General features: G+C 37.8%; 1 protein-coding gene across 9 annotated transcripts in view; it reads right to left on the bottom strand.

The window, feature by feature from the left end:
• Positions 1-29: 29 nt before the first annotated feature.
• Positions 30-23675, bottom strand: part of LOC135585758 (uncharacterized) — a 31336-nt gene continuing 7690 nt past the window's right edge. For 3 of the 9 annotated variants that reach the window (XM_065137341.1, XM_065137340.1, XM_065137344.1), the window contains 9 exons: positions 16184-16441; positions 12184-12294; positions 7979-8101; positions 3179-3300; positions 3031-3100; positions 2173-2265; positions 1764-1891; positions 1535-1676; positions 30-505 (listed from right to left, as the gene is read on the bottom strand). In XM_065137341.1, the coding sequence (XP_064993413.1) occupies positions 374-505; positions 1535-1676; positions 1764-1891; positions 2173-2265; positions 3031-3100; positions 3179-3300; positions 7979-8101; positions 12184-12294; positions 16184-16441 (1179 nt within the window). In that variant the 3' untranslated portion in view covers positions 30-373. The remainder of the gene's footprint in view (positions 506-1534; positions 1677-1763; positions 1892-2172; positions 2266-3030; positions 3101-3178; positions 3301-7978; positions 8102-12183; positions 12295-16183; positions 16442-23675) is intronic. The other 6 variants (XM_065137346.1, XM_065137345.1, XR_010493298.1 and 3 more) reach the window with 5 other exon arrangements.

The following is a 23675-nucleotide window of genomic DNA, read 5'->3' as shown; positions in this document are numbered from 1 at the left end:
GGAAACATAGATGAAACTATCGCACCCAATTAACACAATCAAGCCGCCTAATCATGCTGATTCCAACTTTAATAGTTTACAAGCACGTGAATGCCACAGGAATTATATGATCCTGTTACTCAATTAAAAACTACCAACAAAAAGCACTTGAATTTTGACGTTCACAACAGAGGTACTGTGGCTTTTATTAAAACATCCAGTGTTGCAGCAGTTCTATTTATTTGTACTTAACTGATTAGTTTATTCAAGCAAACTCATAAGAATGACTGTTAGAAATCAATCAAATATAGTTTGCAACTTGATGACATCTACAGAAACAGATTTGTTCCCCATCAACCTGACAAGAATCCGTAGGAATTAAATAGTCTTCTCATCACAGGGATGGCTGAAGCTGGGAGACAGGCGCATGATCTGTTAGTTGTCTATTGTGTTGCTGAAACAAGGGATGAAAAAGTTGAACTCCATCCCTATATGATGGTGTCTGCATTTCGATCAAGCGTGACACCTGCAAATAATGCCCATTACTAATTTGAAAATCATGATGAAGTTACTTTCGAAGGCTCAAAAACATTCAAGCCAATTTAGCTACTAAAATCAAGGGACAATGGAAGATGCATTAAGTTATGACAAGTAAATAGCAAACTAAATACAACTCATAAAATTGTAATTACATGACTACCTCCACAGACATGCTTAGTCACAACTTAGCTACTAAAATCAACTCATAAAATTGAATTTTACTCTACATTGCTTGTCAAAAAAACTACCACCCTTATTTTAGTAATTAAGATGCTGCTAATTCCAACATAGGGTCTATCGGACAGAACATATGTCCAATAATAGCTACTAAAATCAACTCATAAAATTGAATTTTACTCTACATTGCTTGTCAAAAAAACTACCACCCTTATTTTAGTAATTAAGATGCTGCTAATTCCAACATAGGGTCTATCGGACAGAACATATGTCCAATAAGAAGAAACAAGTCTCCTAGTAGGCACACCCCACAAATCTGTCTTCCTATCTTATTTGAAAATTTGCCTTGGCTTATTTCTTTCCTGCTAGAAACTATCTTTCTGAGGGTATATGTCCAAATACCCCAACATTTCTAAGCCAAACCTCTCTATCAACTGAACTTTTTGAAAAATTTGCTTGTCCTTTAAAGGCAGAAATCCTGGATCAGTTTTGCAAATTGCCTCTTAATATAAATTTTATATTAAAACCTACAAAAGTTCTCATACATTTTTTCTAAGTCTATGAAAAGTATAGTAAGATAGACTCATTTAAGCTGATAATTGCATGTATCATTGTAGATCTAATGTATTAATAAAAAACATTCACTTCAAGAAGTTAAACTAGATTTTCCCATTATGACCATCTTTAACCACACAAAATGCTCGATAATTGGCTACATAATTGCCTATTCCCACTTCACAAGATTCTTATAACAGAATCCCCACTCTCATAAGCTTAAAACACTTTTAGGAATTCGTAAAAAAAGGAGTGAAAAAAAAAAATTGATGCAGGTACTTACTGCTCTACGGAAAGCAAACATCTCCTCTTGACCAGACAATAAAGATGTGATTCCGGAAGGGGCAGGTCCCAAGCCAACACTACCTGCTGCTAAAACATCTCGACGCAGTTTTCCACCTTCTGTTTCAGTTTCAAACTGAAAACTGCAAAGTCACAGTTTGAAGAGTTTTCTGCTGATTCCATCTGTAAATGTGTTTGTAACAGGACTATGGTAATACATTGGCAAGTACCTCTCAAGGTCAAAAAGAGTTCCTTCATCTGTCCCTTGAAAGAGATCATCAATTGAACAAGCTGCTAAACAGAAAATACAGCAGTGATGATTGTATAACTCATCAATCAAAGTGATAAATCTCCGTGCCTGAAAGTGCCAAACAGAAAATTATTAGTAGTAACAGTAAAGAAAAAGGAAAATTGAAATAGAAAGGAAAGGATATTCTTTAATGCCCTCGGAGAGTCTTGATAATTGACAATTACAAAAAAAAAAAAAAAGCAAATTCTAAACAAAGATGGGAAGAAGAGCAAATCTCATTAACCGAAACTGAAGTTGCAGGAAACTAGAAATTTCAGAAGCCAAATTAAATTATAATGCAAGTGTTGTGAAGAAAACAATAATGTAAAGAATATCTGCAAAAAGAATACCTTGTCACGTATCCTCATACTCATGACCGGAATATCCGATATGAAAACTGTATGGTAATGTCTAGCTACTGCAATATAGTCTGATGCCCCAACCTGATTATAATTGAGACAGGAGTTAGTGGCATAACTGATTTAGAAAGAATTACATGGATTATGCAAATATACCCCTGAAAAAAATAGCATTTTCTAATAAACAGTAAAATTTAAAGAAGAAACTTCTAGGCCTATCTAAATCAAAAAAGAAAATCAAGTATGAACTAACCAGATTATCTATCTCAAACGAGAGAGTGGCATAACTCATTTGGAAAGAAATACATGGATTATTTAAATATATCCCTGGAAAAATTAGCATCTCTAATAAATAGTAAAATTTAAAGAAGAAACTTCTAGGCCTATCTAAATCAAAAAAGAAAATCAAGTATGAACTAACCAGATTATCTAGAAAGTTGTAGAACCACATTGGTTCTAAATCTCATGAACCAGTGGTACTTCAGGCAAAGAAATCTTACCACCTGATCATTTAGCAAATCATCAGAAAACTTTGATGAGTGCATTAATAAGTTCTAGTTTATGTTTATTTCCATATCTCATATGAGTTTCTCTAGTAGTTTGGAAATTAATGGTTGCCAGTTAATAATTCTTAAAAAAATGAAAATAAAAAAGCCTCCAGTTGATGTTCTGTTTCTAGCAAATCCTCTAAAATTAAAATCATGTACCGTCATCCCTAATAATGAGTCATTTTGATGGTCAAGCTATCATAAAATAAATAAATAAATAAAAATGAAAAATATGTATTTCAAGTAAAAAGTGTTCCATCATTAAGGAACTTTACACTCACAAATTGACATAAAACATTACCGGGCGGCCACATATATACTCGAAGTTGAATCTCGCTATTCCATTACAGCTTTCAGGAACTTCCAGACATCTGTTCCGGAAATTATTTACACATTAATTCACACCAATCATATATTTATCAAGTATAAATATGGAAAAGGACACATACCTCCCAAACATCACAGGAATAACAGTGGAAGTAATTGCCCCTCCAGCTTTCCTGGTGACCTCACACCACATTCTTTCATACTCTCTACAAGCACCAGTGCTGGAAGGCCAAAAAAAGGAAACCTGCAGGTATATGTCAAGATGCTTAAACTTCAATTTTTGAACTCCTCGATAATAACTATACACGAAAATGCCCACTATTGAACCACAAGATGTTCCATATGCTGGATTTTAACAATGACATTTACATAAACATAAAGTATCACCACACGGCAAACCATGACTACTTGGTTTAGAAGTATGCTCAAGATTTTGGTATGTATAGTAACAGTAGTACATAAGAAGAACAGAAATAGTGATGTTAAGTGACTTGTAATGCAGTTGTTTTGTGGCTATTAAGATTATCATTACTAGAGAGAGGCATTATAATACACCTTGAATATTCAATAATAAAGAATTTAAAACAATTACAAATTTAAATGTAAAGATGTCTGAAGTGAACTATTCTATAACAAAGGATTATTACCCAAAATTAGGCAAAGTTTGAGAATAATTCTGGTCAAACAATTTCACAAGGCATCAACTATGTAATTTACGCTCACAGATCTTTACTCTATTACAAAATGTGAATGGCCCTTTATGAAGCCAATAGAAGTGTGTTTGGCAACTCTATGCAAAGTACAGGCTGCTTGCAGTCAGATTTCAGACTTTTGTAGTCCTAATAACCTAATAAGTTACAATGAAGGGTGATCTATCATAACCGGATTTACAAGTTTAGGCAAGTACTCCATGCACATTTGAAAATTAACATCTGACAGAATTGGTGAATTGGCCCAGATGTGAGTCCACACCTTCTCTCTCTGTTTTGCTTGATCACACACCACTAAACATCCTCCAAGACCACAGGCGTGTTATGCCTATTTATTAGACATTAAAATCCTTGCTGTGCTAACCCATGACCCTTTTTTGAAAATTGTGGCACTAGTGGTTGAACATAATATAATCAGATAATTTGCTGGTATTTTATTAGTTCTTTGAGAAATACAATCAATGTGTTTAGTACATAGTTACTGGAATTTAACTGGTGATTGACTGGACCATGCTTCGTTTCCCTATGTACTTGCTGAACTAGTGGGTCAATTGATTGGAGCTTAAATTTTTTTTTCCTCTTTTAATTTTTTTTTCCCTCTTTTTACTCCTTCCCTTCCCCTCCTCTCCACTTCTCCTTGTTCCTCTCATTTTCTTCTCCCCTCTTCCTTTGCCCAAATTTTCTCTTCCCCTTGTTCTCCTTTGCTTCTCTTCTCCACTCCTTTATTCCTTCCTCTTCTCTTCTTTCTTCTATTTTCCCTTCTCTCTTCTTCTTCCTTCCTTTCTTCTTATTTTCCTTCATGCTCTTCTTCTCCCTCTTCCTCCTAATCCTCCACTCCTTGGGCATGACAGTAGGTGTCCGCACAGCTGTGCAAGACAAGCAGGAAAATCAACGAGAGGGACTGCTGGAGAAGATTGCAAAAGATTTTCTTTTTTAATAATGAAATTAGTGCAATTCATCTCATTATAATTCAATTTAATTTAGAAAATAAGGGTGTACTAACTTTTGAATATATTAGAAAACCGGCCAGTTCTTACGAACTCAACTCCAAAAGATTCCATGGTTCATTAAAGAAACAACTGAATTTGTCAGTCCAGGCTGGTTCTTTTACACTTCTGGCCTTTGTGTAGAACCAGACCAGTCACAAAACTGGATCATGGTTTTCCTGATCGGACCAGCCAGTCGATTTTCTTAATTGTGCTTCTGTTAGTCAACTATAACCTCTATGTTCTAATGACAACAGCTTGCTGCCAGGTAAATATGACAAGGATCTATATTTGAGTGCATCTACTATGTAAAAGCTTATGACACCTTAAAGTTTCTCATGTTTAGTATCCCAAATAAAATTCTAAACTTTAACAATCACTTGAAAAGCTATAAAAGTTCTGCTGCAAGTTAGTCATATTGTGGAAGACACCAATCAAACTTGTATGGATCATCTTACTTCTATCCAAATTAACATATATATTATGAAGTGTGGAAGCTACTGAAATATGTTATGTCTACGTAGAGATAAAGGAGCCAGAATTTGTGACAAATTAGATTTGTTTTTTTGGGCGAACATAAGGTTATAATAGTCACCATAAATTTTGAGTTCAAAAAGGAAACCATGTCAAGATTTCTCTTAACAATAAAAATGTCACCTAGAACTAACCAGCTGAAGTTTTCCTATTTAATCTCTAGAATGGAAAAGAAGCCAGGATATACAAATTTTGCTAGGTATTTGATCAGAATAGAAAGAGTAGACAATAACGAAATGTTGAATCTCGGATTTTGATGTTGAAACTAATTTATAGTGTTTATGATTTGATATACGTTTTGAGCGACGCAGGAAGTTTCGATCAACGAGAGACAATTGAAGCAGGAAGACTCATGTTGGGCTGGAATAAACATGTCAGAAGATTGGACGTCGGGCCGGAAGATCGGTCGACGTATCGGCAGAAGGCTTCGGGACGTGAATTCGGGCATGGGCCAAGAAGTGCGGATATTGCGCCAAGGATATCGAAGTTGCGGAGGTCAACTGGCCGATTGAGCAATAGGCCGCAAGAGAGGATGATGTGCCGAAGAATCGGACGAAGCATCGATGAACCAATGATATGCCGAACAACATGATTTAAACTTTGTAATAATTGTCTAGATCGAAGTTGGTTTTTATGTGTGCAGGATTAACTACGATAGCAAGGCATAAAGCAAAATGAAGTCCCGGAGTCAAGAACGCGATTTCGTTGGCAGTTCGAGAGTTCGTCGGAAGGCCGGACGTTCATCGGAAGTTCTGTCGGAATTGACCGAGAAGTCCTGTAGCTTGCCAAAGAAGCTGTCGGAACTCACCAAGAAGATCGTCGTGAAGTCCAGGAGCTTACTGGGAGTCCGCCGGAACATTACCGAGAGATCTTAAGTTCGTCGGAAGATCGCCGGAAGCTCGCCGGAAGAAACCTAGACTTACGGACTTTGTTTAGCTTAGTAAATGTCTTAAAATTCGTAGTTAGCACATAATTAGGATTAAAATTGAGCCAACCCAATTAAGGGATAGTTGGGCCCAAGTTTGGGCTATGTTGGGCCAAGAGAAAGGCCCAAACAATGACCAAACAGGTGAAACCATCGTGGCATTGTCTCCGAGATTGTGTCGGGCGGTGGTACCACCAGTCTGAGCGGTGGTACCGCCTAGACATAGTCTTCTAGGTGATGGTATCACCAGACTGGGTGGTGGTACCGCCCAGTGTCAGATTGCAAGCGGTGGTACCGCCCATACCCTGAAATTTTGGGGGATTTGAATTTTGGCTCCATTTTTTAAGTCATTTGGGGTCTATAAATACCCTACCTATTCCTGCATGGAGAAGCAAGAAACGTGAACAAAAACTCTGTGTTTGTAGAGTTGAAAACCCTTGTAAAGTATAGAGTACCTCATCCTAAAGTTTAGAAATCATTCTACGAGAGAGTGTGAGGGAAGCTTTGTAAAAAGGGGGTGTAAAAGTTCTCACTAAGCCTGCAAAAGGAGAATAGAGTTGTAATAAGGAGGTTGATCTTCGCCTATTAAAGGAAGATCGTTAGTGGATGCCGGTGGCCTCGACGAAGTGGATGTAGGTCACGGCGACCGAACCACTATAAAAACTTGGTTTGCATTTTTATTCTTGCTATTTACCTTCACTACAAACTACTTACTTGCTTTACTTCCATTACGCTTACGAATACGATTTCAAAGTTAACATCTCTCCGAAATAGTTTTCGTCGAAATCAATTTTAATTGAACGAAGATTTTTAAACCGACGTAATCTTTCCGCTGCACAAATTCACCCCCCCCCCCCCCCCCCCCCTCTTATTGCCGACTCGTTCCTAACACGAAATACGTTGACAGAATAATTCTTTATACAGTTGCAGTGACATAAACAAATAATCTAGGTAATTTGACAAGCAGTCTGGCTATGATAACTTGAAGGATTGGCAAAGGCTAAAACATCACATTTTAAAAGGTCACTTGTGATTTCCCAACCTTTCTTTTCATGAATTAGATTGCAAAACTAGGACCAATCTATAATGAACCCACTTATCATTTAAGTGGGCCAACATCTAAGGGCCATGGGACAATTCAATGATCAAATTCAAACAATTTACAACTCAATTTGTAGTCACTGTCCATACATAAAGATTCTTGGAAACCCTAAAATAATTCTTTGAATGTTTATCTTGTTAATCTCCATTAGTGACTCATGCATGATCTTCATAAAACCAACATCCACTAGCCCATACTTGGCAAGCATGTCGATGCATTAAGAACAAGTGCCAATCCTATAGTATGGCAGTCACAAAGGTCATATATGGCCATGTATTGACACACACACACACATGCCTTGTGCAAATATGCCTCCTATGTTATGCAATGGACCATTAGGATGGGGCTGCACACAGCAGGCAAGCTGGCACCGTTGGTTCATGGATGACATTTTAAATTCTATACATTCTTTCAGGATGAATCTGATCTTTCATTGAATGTCTTACAAGTTATTAGTAGAAAACAATTAGGCCACCAATAATCCAATATTCATTTGGGGTACCATCAGAGTCGATTGTACTTCATCAAGCAATTACATGATCCTCATGATAAGCATTAATGTGAGGATGCATATGAAAGAAACAAAGGATAAAAAAATCTTCAATAACATGGATTATAGTAACTCCAAAAACATCAGATGTAATGGTAATCTAATTTCAGCTTACTTGGTCCATTCTTTTATTTGGTATTAAGCGACGATAGTCAATATCACTTCCAATGAGGATTTTCTGGCAATTCTCCTCCAACTTGGATAAAAAGGATAGAAATATATCTTTCTGCATACCATCCTAGAATTCCAAAATGAAGTGTTTCTTAAGAAGTTCAAGATAGAATTCCAAATATAATAGACATTGACTAACTTCAAAATTTACTAGTTCTCTACCAATGATGTATCCAAATAATTAAAATAAGATGAATTAGATATTGATTGAAATATACAAACTCATATTTTTAAAAGACTTGAGATATTTTAGAAAGATGGTGCATGCATAGAGATGCAAGAAACACAATAACCTCTTTCTACAAAGATTGCAGTATCTAGCATTATTTCTTACATAAAGAAGCGAACTAACTAAATTGTTGAATGCAATGCTTCTCAATTTATCACCCTAATCACTGGAATAACAAAATGTATACATTATGGTCAAAGTTTCAAATTCACATTCATAATGTTGAAGTGAAGACCCAGATCTATCTTTTATTTGTTTGATTGAGCTCCCATTTGCTTAAACTGATTCTCAACCATAATATTTTTAATCATAAGTGAAGGATGTGAAACAAGTAATATAAGAATAACAAGATTTAAGACTGTTTCTTAAAATTAACTATTAAAAAAGACATGATAAAATATTCCAAAAAGGTACAAAAGGAGCATTATGGATAAAAGGTTAGAAGACATTATTGGTGAAATTATACAAGTTTATGTGTTAAATATTTGAGAAACATACGAGGATAGATAGTATTGCAAATTAGCATGGTCATAAAAAATGTGCAATTTCACATGTCACTAAAGAATAATATATTAAATTATGCAAACATACAACAATATCAAAACTATAACTCCCAACTATTTAACATTGGCTACATGGATCTTTTGCTGCCATTGAGATCCATAAAAAGCTATACACTTAGTTAAATTCAGAGTACTTAAACATTTATTTATAGTTTTTATTAAAGTCATTTTAGATCTTCCTCTACCTCTTCTCATACCACTAACATGAATCATTTCACCTCTTTTGATTATCGAATCCAGAGGTCTCTTGAGCATATGCCCATATCATCTTAAATGATTTTTTCTTATCTTATCCTCTATCGAAGCATTACCTAGTTGTTCACGAAAGGAAATATTTTTTTCCTATCTTTCCTAATAACTTCACATATCCATCTCAACATTTTCACCTTAGCAACACAAACTTTTTATATATGTTGTTTCTTAACTGCCCAACACTCGGATCCATAAAACATTGTTGGTCATCTCACAACTACCTTATAAAATTTTTCTTCTTATTTCAAAGATATCCGATGATCATACAAGACTCCTGATACCTCTCGTCATCTTAACCATCCTATTTTTACTCTTAGAAGAATATCTTCATCTTATTGAACAATTGATCCAACTTAGCTAAAGCTTTTACTTAAAGGGTTTTCATGTCTATCCAACTCAACTATATTCTCCGATCTATTTCTAAGACAAACATAGACATATATGGTCCAAAGAGTTGAAACATTAACTATTTTGCCTAAAGAAGTATTAGTTATTTTCAATTTTTGAATCATAAGAGATCCATTTCAAAATATTATAAGCACATTTCATCACTTGATATACAAGGTGCTCCTGTCTGGAGTCATTATTAATGTTCAGACCAGCACATGTAATGGTGAAAACCACTTACAGTAGCACAAAACTTGTTTGCCATGCTACACTATGATGATGTATGCAGATATCACTCAAATAAGAATAAGGAAAACAATGTCACAAAATAAAGACAGTATAGAAAAGAGATATGTTGTGTACAAACTACAAAGAATGACTTATTCTAAATACCTAGAGAAATATGACTTACATGTGATTCTAGCTATACATTGCACCTGATAAGGAATACATGCTGACAACATTGCACTTTTGAGTCAAAATAGTGCTGGTGCAAAGGCAAGGCCCATAAGTTCCCTATCAAATTCCAACATTCACCACCATTATTGACTGTTACCCAGAGTATTGCATCAACGCTGTCCCTCATTCATATGATATCATTTTCTGTTGCCTCTTGGATGCTTAGGAAGAGTCGATGCATCACCTTATGACTGACATTTCGAGTGGCATCATGAATTGTTTCTCCTCTATAAAAACCACCAAAAAGTCAATCACTACAAGAACAATTGGTTAATCGACATCTAGCTTGATTCATTCAAAATTGATAATACAGTATAATGTTGCTCCTCAATGAAGACCACCATGAAGTTAATCACTACATGTTTACAATTGCTTCTTCATCAAAGACATCTAGCTTGACTCCATCAAAATTTATAACACAATATATGAAAGTAATCTCCTTCAAGCTAATCCATTCAGATATAAACAGAAGTAGACATCAGTCAGAAGCAAATAAAGAAAATTCATGACAGCCATAACATGTCAGTAGTGGTCGAACTGAAACCACTTCGAACGAGAGTGTTCCATTTCTTTTCCTCTTAACATTCCTTTCAGCAGTTTGTTGCTACATCTCCACATAATATATCAGCTGGGTATACCACAGTTCTGGTGCTCAGATCCACATGTTGACTTTGACCTTGTGGAGGCAGTGAACATACTTCTAGTGGTGCCACTCCAGATGATACATCACAGCACTGAAGACCATGCTGCTGTAAATGGTGTGGTAACTACCACAAGCTTAACCCACAAGCAACAAAATTGAGCTTTAGGCCAGTCCTGACTATAAGTGACACAACTTTCCAAAAAGCAGTTGCACCAATTACTAGATCAGCACCTTTATCACTAGATTCACCATCTGTCCCTCAGACCCATCCCATCAATTCAGATGCTCATCCATCAAATCTTACCTTATATAGCAACATTGATGCTTCAAAGTCTTCATGCATCATACTCCACATTACCTACAAATCTGATTTCTTTGGCATGTTGCACATACAGAGACCTACAAGCTATATGCTTCTTTCTTCTGAAAAGGTCACCAACTTCACCAATCACATGACAAGATACACATATTTAATGCATTTATTTTGATAGATTTGGAAAAAAGAAGGCAAAAGGTTACCCATAAGTGAAAAGGCATATGCTAAGGATAAGTGTAAAGATTTGAGTACTATCGGGTTGCACCAAAGACCAGCCTTGTCTAGTAATTAGCACTAGCAATTGATGAACTTAATAGATACATTTGAAATAAAGTTCCACTATGTTATCTGATAATCACATTGTTACGATCAGTAAGTGCTAGCAATATCTCAGGTAGTGCTATTTTGATGAACTCTAAAATCCATAGGGTTTAGATCAAGTATATGAAGTTTAACTTGAACAATATGATATAAAGTGGAGTATAACTGAAAAAATATGGCCAAAAGATTTTGAAAAATAAAACAAGAGGGATGATTGAAGATATACTTAATAGATTTCAGGATGGTTGAAATTGACAGAAAATCTTACAATGTAATATAATTACAGAACAACCTATCTGAAAGGCTAGGGTCCATCTTGCCTCCTGTCACCCTTTATGAGTCATGGTGTCACTATTGTTAATTGTGCATTTTTATTTCAAAATCATATGGATTGAACTTTCTATGTTTTTTCACTACATCTGTTAAGACAAACCTCAACTATTTACATAGCAACAAGAAAGGAAAGAGAGTAGTACAAGAAATGAATATATCAGATAAATCAGATATTAGATATTTTAGAAGCAATAATAAGAAATACATTAAAAGTTTAATTAATCACAGTCAGGAATCATAAAAAATTAGTTACTATTTCCTCAAAAGCTACTATAGCAAAGATGAGGATACTGAGATGAACCTCTGCTGTTTTCAAAGGTTATGCATAGCACTAACTTAGCAAAAATTAAGGGAAAAAAAATAAGGTGCCTGAGGTACACCAGATAACTAATTTGGTGAATCATTTTATATTGTAGAAATGAATAGGATCGAAAAGTCTAGGCCACAAAGACTAAGAAAATATATGATTATCCTCAGATTATCTTGTGGCAATAGCCTCCATAGAGCAAAATGCAGGACAGAGATTCATGTAATGATTTCATATAGTTCGAAACTTTTCCTCATTGACATTAATTCACAAATGTCTACTTATGTTGTAAAGGTAGAAAACGACCGTACCATGACTGCAGGCAGGATGAGAAACTACCTGATTCAGATTCTCAGGTGCCTTGTTACTCGTAGCCACAAGAACGGTTCCAGTGGTCAGTAATTTGCTTACAATTCCAGATAAGGCCACAATAGCAAAGACATCAACAGTCTGTACATAAAAAAACATAAGTTGAAGTTTCATAAGGCCTTGCTTGCCAATCTAATAAATATATTACTAATGAATAATCAATGACTAAATAAAAGCTAAAATATACATTTTGTTGCTTGCCATAATGCTTGGTACGGGCGGCACATACCAGTCCAACAGGGGATCGGTACAGGGACCAACCTCTACCGAGCGATACCATAATCTGACCCCGTATCAAGCGATACGAGGTCTGTACCGATCGGTAATAGTCGAATTTCGATCGTTACCGATCAAGGGCTGAGATCACCCTATTTAAAACGGTCAAATTGACTGTTTGAACCATAGGAAAGGGTTTTTAAACCATTTCCTCCCCCCTCTTTCAACTCATATTACTCTTTCAATCTCTTCAACTCTCTCAAACTTATTCTCACTCACATCTCTCTCTTATTCTCACATTTTCACTCTCATAAACTCAACAAAGCTACAATTTATGGATTGGATCAAATTTAGGAGGATTAAAAGGATGATCCCTCTCGGTCAAAACGTGACAGAAGGAGTCGGACAACATCGAGTCAAACTGCTCGAGGAACTAAAGACACCCAATTGTCACAGTCATCCGCCCAATGTGCAAAGGCAAAGGCAAAGTGAAAGGCAGTAGCATCAGCCGCACCATTAGAAAGAATCAAGTCGAGTGACGAAACACCTTCTTAATCGCATTTAACAACCCGCTCAATCTAGAGACATGGCAACGACATAGACAACAGTGCCTCAACGGATGATGGGGACGATGTCAGGGAGTCAATGGTCCCGTCTACACAATTTGAGGATGGTGCATGGACCAAGCAATATTTTACACATGTCATCCAAGATTCAAATTATGGAATTCAACGGTGTACTGGTCAAATTTATACACATAAGGGGAAGGGGAAGACAATGGATGATTTTGAGTAGATGTGATAGAACCTACACGACATAGACATAAAGCGAAGCTCATCGTATTCACAGTCGTCATATCATGAAGAATCTTATGGCCAACGATAGTATGGTGATAATTGGTTATACTTCTCTAAGCAGCAATACGATGATTGATCTTATGATATAGAACAACATATCAATGGCGAAAGTAGAAGTTCTGACATTCTCCACACTCTGCACCAATATATACCATAATCGTACTTGCATCAGGAGCCGCCTTGGACATGTGTAATTCACGACGATTAGACTTCGACCATTACTACATTGATACACCAATGACATATAGTGCATAAGCATACTATGTCATGGGATCAATTTCAAGATTGGTTCTAACAAACATATCAAATTGATATACAGATATATATAATCGAGGACTCCGATCCATCACCCATGGAGTTTTTCTTTTTGGTGATAGAACTAAGCATATTCATCGAAATTACTTGATTCATTTGAATCTTAAAGTTTAAGTTGTTTAAAAAAAATCTAACAATTCAAATCATTTCTTTGTAGATAATTCAATATTAACGGAAGGATGATCCGGAACATACCATAATTCTACTTCTCAAAACTCGAAAAAGATGTGTCACTATTCTTTCCTAATTTAGATTATTTTCGTAAAAATTATATTAAATTTATGTTTATTTTCAACTTAAAAATCCTAATATATTTTTTTATTTTTAGATATTTTTGGAGCTATTTTCATTTTTTGGGCATACCGTCGGTACATCACTATATGTATACCGACTAAGTACACTGGCACAGATCGAAATTAAGAACCTCAGTAGTTAAACCTACTCAAAGCAAAATACAACATATTTGATCTCATAACATCAAATAATCTATAAGAAAATTACTTGAAATAAAGGAACAAGCTCAATTAGTAAGGCTGGGATATCACATAAATGAAATTAATGTGTAAAATAGAGGTTATGCAATTACAATAGGTAATAGAATCTTCAAGAAAAAAGAGAAGACTAAGTCATGTGGTCCATAAACTTCAATTTTAGTTGATCTCGTCCAATTTGTACATTAGTATTGTCTAAGGACACTAAAAAGATAGTTATCAACCAAAAGAATTTATTTGATAAAGACAAAATAATGAAACATTATTAAAGTTCACTAGTAAAAAAATATTACTCAAGTGTACTCACCAACCATATGAAATTCCCTCAAGTGTCCAATAAGTTTACGCATAGGCCTTCGCATTTCCCACTATACAAGGAAAACCATTAGGCAAGCCTGTGGTCATCTCAAGAAAAAGGTTGAGTATAGGAAAGATGATGTTATAGTCATTATATGAGTCCATTTAGGCTTCTAAGTTCAGTGATATACAGTCAGACCTTCCTTTTTCATTTATTTTTTCTTTGTCTTCAATGTGTTTTTTGTACTATTTCTTACAAACTATAATATGGTCTCAAATTTGTCTCATGTAAATCTTGCTCCAAATCATAAAAGAAATTCAAGTACCATGAGAAAGTTTGTCATTTGGATATTCTAGGAGTTGATTTCATATTGTTTTCATTTTCTTTTATGGAGTCCAAACCAAATAAGGATGACTTCTAACTTGATGTAATATGCAAGAGATTGATCCCTATTTGAATGTACATCAGATTTGAGAGGTAAAAAAGAGGCAGTTTGCTTGTTTTATAGTAGAGCATTTCCTATTATTATACTATCTGACAGATTTGAGAATGTACCATAGATTGGTCTTATCCTCTCTTCCTATGATCCAATCTTATTCATTTTCCCTATAATCTAAAGCTCTATGACTTCCTTTCTCTTAACTAACGAGTTACATCAGTTGCCATCTATTTTCTGGAATTTATCCTTGGACTGAAAATAGCTAACTTATTCTTTACAAAATATCCAAAATACAGAAGATCTCATTTTAGTTCAAATCTATGCTGAATTACATCTATTGCCGACTATACTAGCTATTTTCACATAAAAGCATTGTTCTGAAAACCATATCAACATTCAAACGAGTGAAAGCTTGAAAACAGAGGCACTAATTCATCCTTAGCAACCTGGTCTATCGTCTATAGGCCTCTGCTACACCACTCTCTCATCCTCAGATCAATATTTGTAAAAGTATATATATATATATATATATATATATATATAACAAGGTTCGCAATACCGTATCGTACCGGTATTTCGACCTGGGCTCGGTACCGGTACGGTACGGTATACCGAGCGGTACACCTGGGTGTACCGAGTACTGTAGCACTGTTACAGTGCTACAGTGCCTCGGACCGATAACAGTCGGTCCGCGTACCGAAAACCTGTCGGACCGGTATGTACCGCCCGTACCGGGCGATACGGCTCGGTACGACAGACCCTGATATATAAGTTATTTTTCTTTCTATTCAAAAGTCCCAGGATGCTCCAAACGAATAGGAAGCTTAAAACTCTTTAGAACACACACACATACAGTAAAGTGAGGAGGTTGGAGTCAAAAGGTCAAATGGCAATAACAAAAAACCTGAGCAATTTAATAATGAAAATGAGACGGCTTAAGGCCACAAAAATTCCCTTTTTCACTGAAGGACACTGAGATGTACAATGAGATTTACTTTAAATTTAATGAGAATCTCGTACTTATATACATAAGCAGTCATCTCTTATAATGTTTTAGTATGCAATGAGCAAACATATGCCAGCACTCAGGAACTACACATCCAGATACTCAGATCCTTCCTGAAGGCATTTATAGAGAAGTTTGCCTCTGATTTAATCTTATCTTCAGGTTTATGCTCTGTCTAATATCCCATGAACATGGTCCATTCTCATATAACTAAGATATTATATTTAAAATTAAGAGTGACATCACTATATTTTATTAGAAGACTACCATCAGAAGGCTACAACATTTCTTGATGATGGAAAAAAAATTAAGAGCATATATTCATGGATCATTCTCATTATACAATACCTGTATCTCATCAAAGCAAAGAATGCTTGCTCCAGTCTTATCTGCTTTCCTGTCAATAAGAAAATTGTCTGCTACAGCAGCAAGAATATGCTTTGAATGCAGTTCTTGCTTATATCTCTCTTCTCCAACCAACCATTCTTTGACTTTTGCATTGAATGGAAGACTATCTATCCAACTAAAAACACTGGATTGTAGAGATTGTTCCTCAGCCTGGTTCTTCCATATCTCATGCATATGCTCATGTATTTTAAGCATTGCCTGCATATGAAGAATGCAAATGGCAAGCTTATCACATATAAACATAAAAACCACAGAAACCACAAAATATGATAAAGAATATAGTAACTTTTAGTAGGCAACAACATGCAATGACAGAAACGATTGGATATCTTTAGGCTTAGCCATATTTTCTTCTCATAAAAAGGAATAATGAAAAAGATATATGACTATAATAGCATCAGTTCTCAAGCAGCTACATTCATCTCACTCATCTAGCCAAGCTGTCTCAGACATGGATTCATCTTAAGTATTGATTTATCGAACCAAAGTTGACACTGGACCGTTGATGACTTGATGTGCACAAGGATTGCCTTATCGGTCCATACCGGTGTATCAATCGGCCATCGGTATAGTACATACCACTGTATACTGGCCTACCATGTGTCAATACGACAGGATGTACCGACGAAAAATTGATCAAAAATAGTCCAAAAATTTCTAAAAAAAAAAATTAGATTAGGATTTTTAAGTTGAAAATAAATATAAATTTAGTATAATTTTAACAAAAATAATCTAAATTAGGAAAGAATAATGGCACATATCTTTTTTGGGTTTTGAGGAATCACATTGTGGTACGTTCCGGACCATCCTTCTATTGATATTGAATTATCTACAAAGAAATGATTTGAATTGTTAGATTATTATTTGTTAAACAACTTAAACTGTAAGATTCAAATGAATCAAGTAATCAATCGATACATATACATAGTTCTACCATAAAAAAAAAGACAGGACTTCAGGGGTAGTGGATCGGCGACCTCAATCCTATGTATCTATATATCAATTTAATATATTTGTCAAACTCAATCTTGAAATTGATCCCCACGACATAGTATACTGATACACCGTATGCCATTGGTGCATCAATGTGATGATTATTGTAGTATGATCGTCGTAAACCACACGTGTCCGAGGCGACGCTTGAGGCAAGTACGATTGTGGCATGTATTAGTGCAAAGCATAGAGAATGTCAAAACATCTACTTTCGCCATTGATCTGTTGCTCCATATTATAAGTTCAATCACTATACAACTGCTCGAAGAAGAATAACCAACTATCACCATACTGTTGTTGGTCGTAAGATTCTCCCTAAGATGATGATTGTAAATACGATCGATGAGCTCCCCTATTTGTCTACGTCGTGTAGCCTTTGTCGCATCTGTTCAAAATCATTCCCTGCCTTCCCCTTCCCCTTCCCCTTCCATATATAAACTTGACCAATACCTCACCGAGCTCCATGATCTTAATCTTGACTAGCATGCTGTCATGGACTTGGCTGGTTTTGCCTAAGTCGTGTGACACCCTTGCGTTCCATTCGCAAAGGATCAACCTCCCCAAAACCTCTTATGACCCCTTAAGGACCTACAAAAGAGAAAATAGGTCAGAGAAAATATTTAACTCAGGATCCAACAAGTAGTCATTTCAACAAACACTTGATAAATAATGCAAATTACAAACATAAACTTCGCAAGCTCTGAATGGTCATGACAAAGGGTCTAAGGTGGTTCGTCGTGACCAAAAGTCCCCACAAGTGCCCACATGACACTATTGTGGAACAAGACAATGAACCAACCCTAGACACTACCCTAAAGGCTCATGCAGCCATGTGCCACCCGGGTAGCTCTTAAGTGTTGTACTGGCTAACACTCTGCACCATTATGCAGAGCTAGAAAACCCCCAAAATGGCTACCTGGATAGCCTATTTCTAGGCAGTTTTAACTCTGGATGATGACTGCAAACAACCTGCATTTACAAGACTAAAATGATCACAAAGGCCAACCAAAATGGGGCTACCAAGCCCTTTATATGTTGTGCAAAGCATGAACAAAACCAAAAGACACAAACATACACAAGCATTACATCAAACACCCTATTTACAACTTTGTCTGTGACATTGTCCCTCACTTAGTCCTTCAACGTCCTTGTCGAACCCTTTACGGATGTTGTATCTCTTAGCCAATGCTGAATCTTCAATCTTCTGCTTCAATTGCAACGCACCTCTTGGCTCCTAGCTGCTCTCCGTCACTGTTGCTGTGTAGTCAAACTTTGATTCGCTATGCTGCTTCAACTCACTAATAACTCTAACTATGGTGTAGGGTCAGTCAAATTGTGCTGATCTTTGTTGGTTCATGCAGATCCTTCATAAAGGAAACGACCTTCCTTGTTGTGTACCAATCTCTCAAACGTCTCATGCCGCTTGAGTTTGTAAGATGCCTATTGGAGCTTTAACAGGCATCGTCTCACCAACTTTGGATTTTTGAGATCTTTCCTCTGTAAAATTTGCCTATCGATTCCTCTTCTACTTAGATATCACCTTCAAGTAGGTTCGCATCACTTCAGCTTTCGATTGCCATTCTATTGGGAAATGAGATGACCAATCTACTCTCAATAGGATCGATCACCATTGGTAAGGATTTGACAACTGATGTCTTCCCCTAAGTTTATTAGAAGGGTCTTTAAACATATACAGAGCTCCTCTACTGGACAAATAAGATAACTATAGTACTTGGTTTCGCTCCTCTTAAGAGTTGAGAAGGCAAAGGTTACTTGACTTCGCCGGCCTCTTCAAGGGCTGTACTTCGTACATCAAGTTGGTTACAAGTCTTTGCCTGCACTTTACTCATATTTCTTAAGCACCCAAAGTGTTCGCACTCTTTGCATTGAGTTAGCTACTGCGATTCGCCTCCTCATTGCCATCGAACTTCTAGAATATAAGAAGTTTTTCCCGAAAAGAGCAAAATTTCACCAAGACTTGGAACAAGTTTCCAATTGTTTTGGTCGTCTCTAATATTGTACTATCTTCTCCATCATTTTTGTCGCCTACTCCTTAAAGTAGAAAAGGTACTGCATCACATACTGGTTACTTCATTCCTTAGTCGAGCACTCCTGCATCGACCCAAGTCCCCCACTTTCGGCTATTTTGATGAAAAGCCCATGGATACTAGTCTTATGAAGTTCCCTAGCCTCCGCCCTTCAGCTTTGTCTCAGTACTAGGAGTTTGCCTTTGCATTATCCACCTCCTTAGCCACTTTTATGACCAAACGCTTTCCCTTCATGAGAAAAAGGGATCGATGACACCACGGAAATCTCACCTTTGCAATACCATGGCGCTACCATGCCCATGACCCTATTATCCGTTACCTCGTATCTACATCCCTTTCTTCGCAATCGGTAGATCTACCTCTACGACACTATGACACTTCTCTAAATCCACCTTCATTCTTTTTTACGCTTGGTTTTGGGTAGCTAAGTCCCTCTGGACTTGTCGTCGCTTCCTCGCCACTTTTGGCCACCTGCTTCAACCCCTCTATGTTCTCCAAGTAGTTTCCTTTAGTCGATAGAGAAACAAATTGAAACTCCCGTGCATGGCCTCTGCCACCATGCTGTAGGGCTCGCACAAATCCTGTTCTCTTTTGTGTCCTTAGTAACAACGTTCGCTCACTCGACCTTGTCCTCGAACTTGTCAGGCTCCTTTAAGCAAATATAAACTTTGGAGTAGTCCAACTCCCCAACCGCTCCAATCATACCTCAATATGATCAAGTCCCCCAATGGGACTCATTGGTACTTGCACTTAGAATCCCTCTTGGTGGTACACTGCCCTCATATGCTAATAACCAAGGCTTTCATCTGATGCAAGATTCGATGCACGCATGAAAGATCTACCTTTGTGGTACTATGGCATTCACTCTTTGAATCTATAGTCCTTGTTGTGTTGTTCACCGAAGTGGAGCTCCTAGTAGCTCCTAATCATACCTTCGTATGATCAAGTCTCTCACGTGACTTATCCCATGTGTATCGTATTGCTTCGAACTATTCCACCACGATCTGCTATACCATGTCACCTCCTGGTGACATCTCCATTATATTCTGATCTTTGTGGGATAAGCTCAAACTGCGATCTCTCCATGTGTGGTCAATACCAACACATCACAAGGCCTCCGCCACCCCCGAATGTATTCGCTCCTTTAGCAATCAACCTTCATCCACCCATTCTTGGGTCATAAACGGACGAAGCACAACCCTAGGATCATCTGTCACCTAGTATCTCTCAAAGTCCTCCAACTTCGCTAAAATTAGTGCACCATTATCTAGACCTTAGGCCCTTACTCTTAGCACAATCTCGATTGTGCTTCCTTTACGACAACTTAAATGGTAGCACTACGGTATTTTCTTCAAGAGTACCCGCATCTACGTCCTCTTGCCCTATGTCAAAGCCTTCTGACCCCAACTTTGCTTCCGCAAGTTGAGTTATCTTAGTCCCTCTGTCAATTGCTTTGCCGAGATAAGATGCATGTCCCTCGAAGCTCCCTTTGACTTTAGCACCATGCAAGATAAGTTCTATCCATCAGAACGAGAGACCCATAGAATGACATGATCTTACTCTTGCCTCTGCAAGAGTTTATGTCCTTGACCTCTATCCAAGGACAGCTTCGTGCCTCCGCTCCATGTTTCATATTATATATCGACTCCCTTCAGGTGGCTTGGGTACCTTACCAAGTTCCACTCAAGTTGCTCCGCTATTCAGTTTGCATCAAGTTGATGGTGGTCCTTATGCCCACCATTTCACAAGTCAGCCTTTCGTTGAGTCCGATCTCTATATTAGCTCTAAGTGTGCCTTTGTTTGGTATTGCTTAGAGTTGCTCCCTCACTTGATCTTGCAATGTGTCCACCAACGCATCACCTCATACGAGATCATGCAACAACTTATCGCCACTCGCTTGATCCATTGAGCATTATAGAGCTATCATATTGAGGTACCAGTCCTTAACGTGTGCGGTCCATTGCACAAGATTCTCCCTCTTGTCACGGACAAACTTCGAAACAGGATGTTTGATATAATGCTTATGTATGTTCATGCTTTGCGTAGCATGTAGAGGGACGGTCGAAGGCTTAATAGTCTCATTTTAGTTGGGTTTGGTGGCAGCTTTAGGCTTGTAAATAAAGGTTGTGTCATGTGGACACTTGTGAGAGATTTTCGGTCTGTAATGGACCATTTTGACCCTTTGTTGTGCAATTGCTTAGAGCATGTATAGTCTGTTTGTAATTTACATTGTCTATGAAGTGTTTTCGAAAATGTTTGCTTGTGGATCCCGAATGAGGTGTTTTCTCTAACCCGTTCTCTCTTTTGTGGGTCCTAAGGGACCGTGGGAGGCTTCGGGGAGGCTGACCTTTGCGGACGGACACGCAAGGGTGCTGCACGACCTAGGCAAAACCAGCTAAGTCCGTGACACTCTGGAGAACCGAACTTAACCCTCTTGAATATCTATCCCGTTATAGCAACTTTTCTCTTTGCATCCTTCCCTCTGAAAGTTTCGGAGACCACCATCCCCTTAGACTACTCCACCTTGCTGAACAAACTGTGTAGTGTTCTGCTACCGCGAACGCATTTGCTAGAATGCAACTCTTCTCCAATACAACCCCCATAACGCCCCTTAAGGCCTAATAAACATGTTAAACTTACTGCACACTTCAGCCTTCCAGTAATTTAAAAAGTGCTAAGCGCCAAAGGTCCCAAAACGCCCGAGGCATTAGGCGGTTGCCCGAGCGAAGCAAGGCACTCTAAAATATTAAAATATAAAAAATATATAATATAATTAAAAAATATATAATTATTTAAATAAAAATATGATATTAATTTAAAAATATACTGTTAACAGTATATTAGTTATTGTTAATAGTAGTTAGAGGGAAAGAAAAGAACTATTAATAGTAACAATGGGGATAAAACCAACAAAAAGTGGCAACAACAATGGTGAAAAGCTGGCAGCAACGACGACGAAAGCTGCAGACAATAGTAGCAGCAGCGACGAAAGTTGTGGACAGCAGTGACAACAACGACAATGGCGGGAGTTGCGAATAACAGCAGCAGCAGCAATGGAAGCTGCAAACAGTGGCAACGACGGGAGCTGCGGACAGCAACAACAGCAGCGACAGGAGCTGCGGACAGCGGTAGCGACAGAAGCAACGATGGGAGCTGCGAATAGTAGTAGTAGCAACGACATAAGCTCTAGAGGGCGTCCGTCGGTGACAGAGGAACCTACAGTCCTCTCCCTCGATAGTCGAAGGAACTACACACAGAGCGACAACGGAAGGAAGCTATGGGCTCTTGCTAGGTCGTTGAACTCGTCCATTGACGACAAAGGAAGACTCGGTCTACTACGTCTGCGATGGAGGCAGTGGCAGAAAGCGTGCAAAGGTAGAAGCAGTGCTAGGGTTGGCTTAGGGTCGCGTAGGTATAAAGGGTGGCGTAAGAAACTGCATTATTGTACCAAACTAGACTTAAAAGTCTAGTTCGATTCACTCATTTGAACAGGGCGCTCGCCCGAAGCACTCGACGCTTGGGTTCGGGCGAGCGCCCAAGCAGCGCCTCATTAAAGCACGTCGCTTGGTCCACACACGAGGTGCTCGAGCCTCGCCTCACCTCGCCTCACTCGAGTGCCTATTTAAATCACTATAGCCTCCTACGAACGCAACATTCTCATACCGAAAAGAAAGTTTTAATACTTCATGACATCGAGTTTCAATCGCCTTGCGATAACCATGGACAGTCTATTGTCCACATACAAGCCCTTGCATAAATACCAAATTCTTCAAGCTACAATTCCCCTCACCCCTATAAGCTTTGTTCAACTCTTTTAGTCGTCGAACAACACATGCCTCCTTGCACAGTCTCATCCTTTGCCAAGCGCTTTGCTTACCTTAAGAACCATCAAGTTTAGTTGCCGACGTTGAGCCGTGGCTCGAACTCAGCCATCTCAACCTTTGTGCGCTACGTGTTCTTCCCACCACGCTTATCATCGTGGTGCCTCTTGCATGAAGGGTTAGCCATCCCTCTGAATGCCAATCTCGTATGCTCGTTCCTTTGAAAGACTCCTTTCCCTACGTCTTTATGCTCATTTCTCTCAAACGGTCACACATGCTGGTTGGCCTCAACGCAAACCCGATAGATCCCCCTCATTTGTATGTCAAGTGTTTCTAAGTGTGCTTGTCCCATTTTGATACCATCTATCACGGACTTAACTGGTTTTACCTAAGTCGTGCAACACCCTTGCATGTCCGTCCGCAAAGGGTCAACCTCCCCGAAACCTCTTATGGTCCTTTAAGGACCTACAAAAGAGAAGATGGGTTAGAAGAAGCGTTTTACTCAAGATCCAACAAATAGTCATCTTAGCAAACACTTAATAAGCAATGCAAATTACAAACATAAACGTC

The sequence above is a fragment of the Musa acuminata genome, chromosome BXJ3-1 (assembly GCF_036884655.1).
Source record: "Musa acuminata AAA Group cultivar baxijiao chromosome BXJ3-1, Cavendish_Baxijiao_AAA, whole genome shotgun sequence".
Classification (NCBI taxonomy): Eukaryota; Viridiplantae; Streptophyta; class Magnoliopsida; order Zingiberales; family Musaceae; genus Musa; species Musa acuminata.
This window is presented reverse-complemented; position numbering and strand designations above follow the sequence as displayed.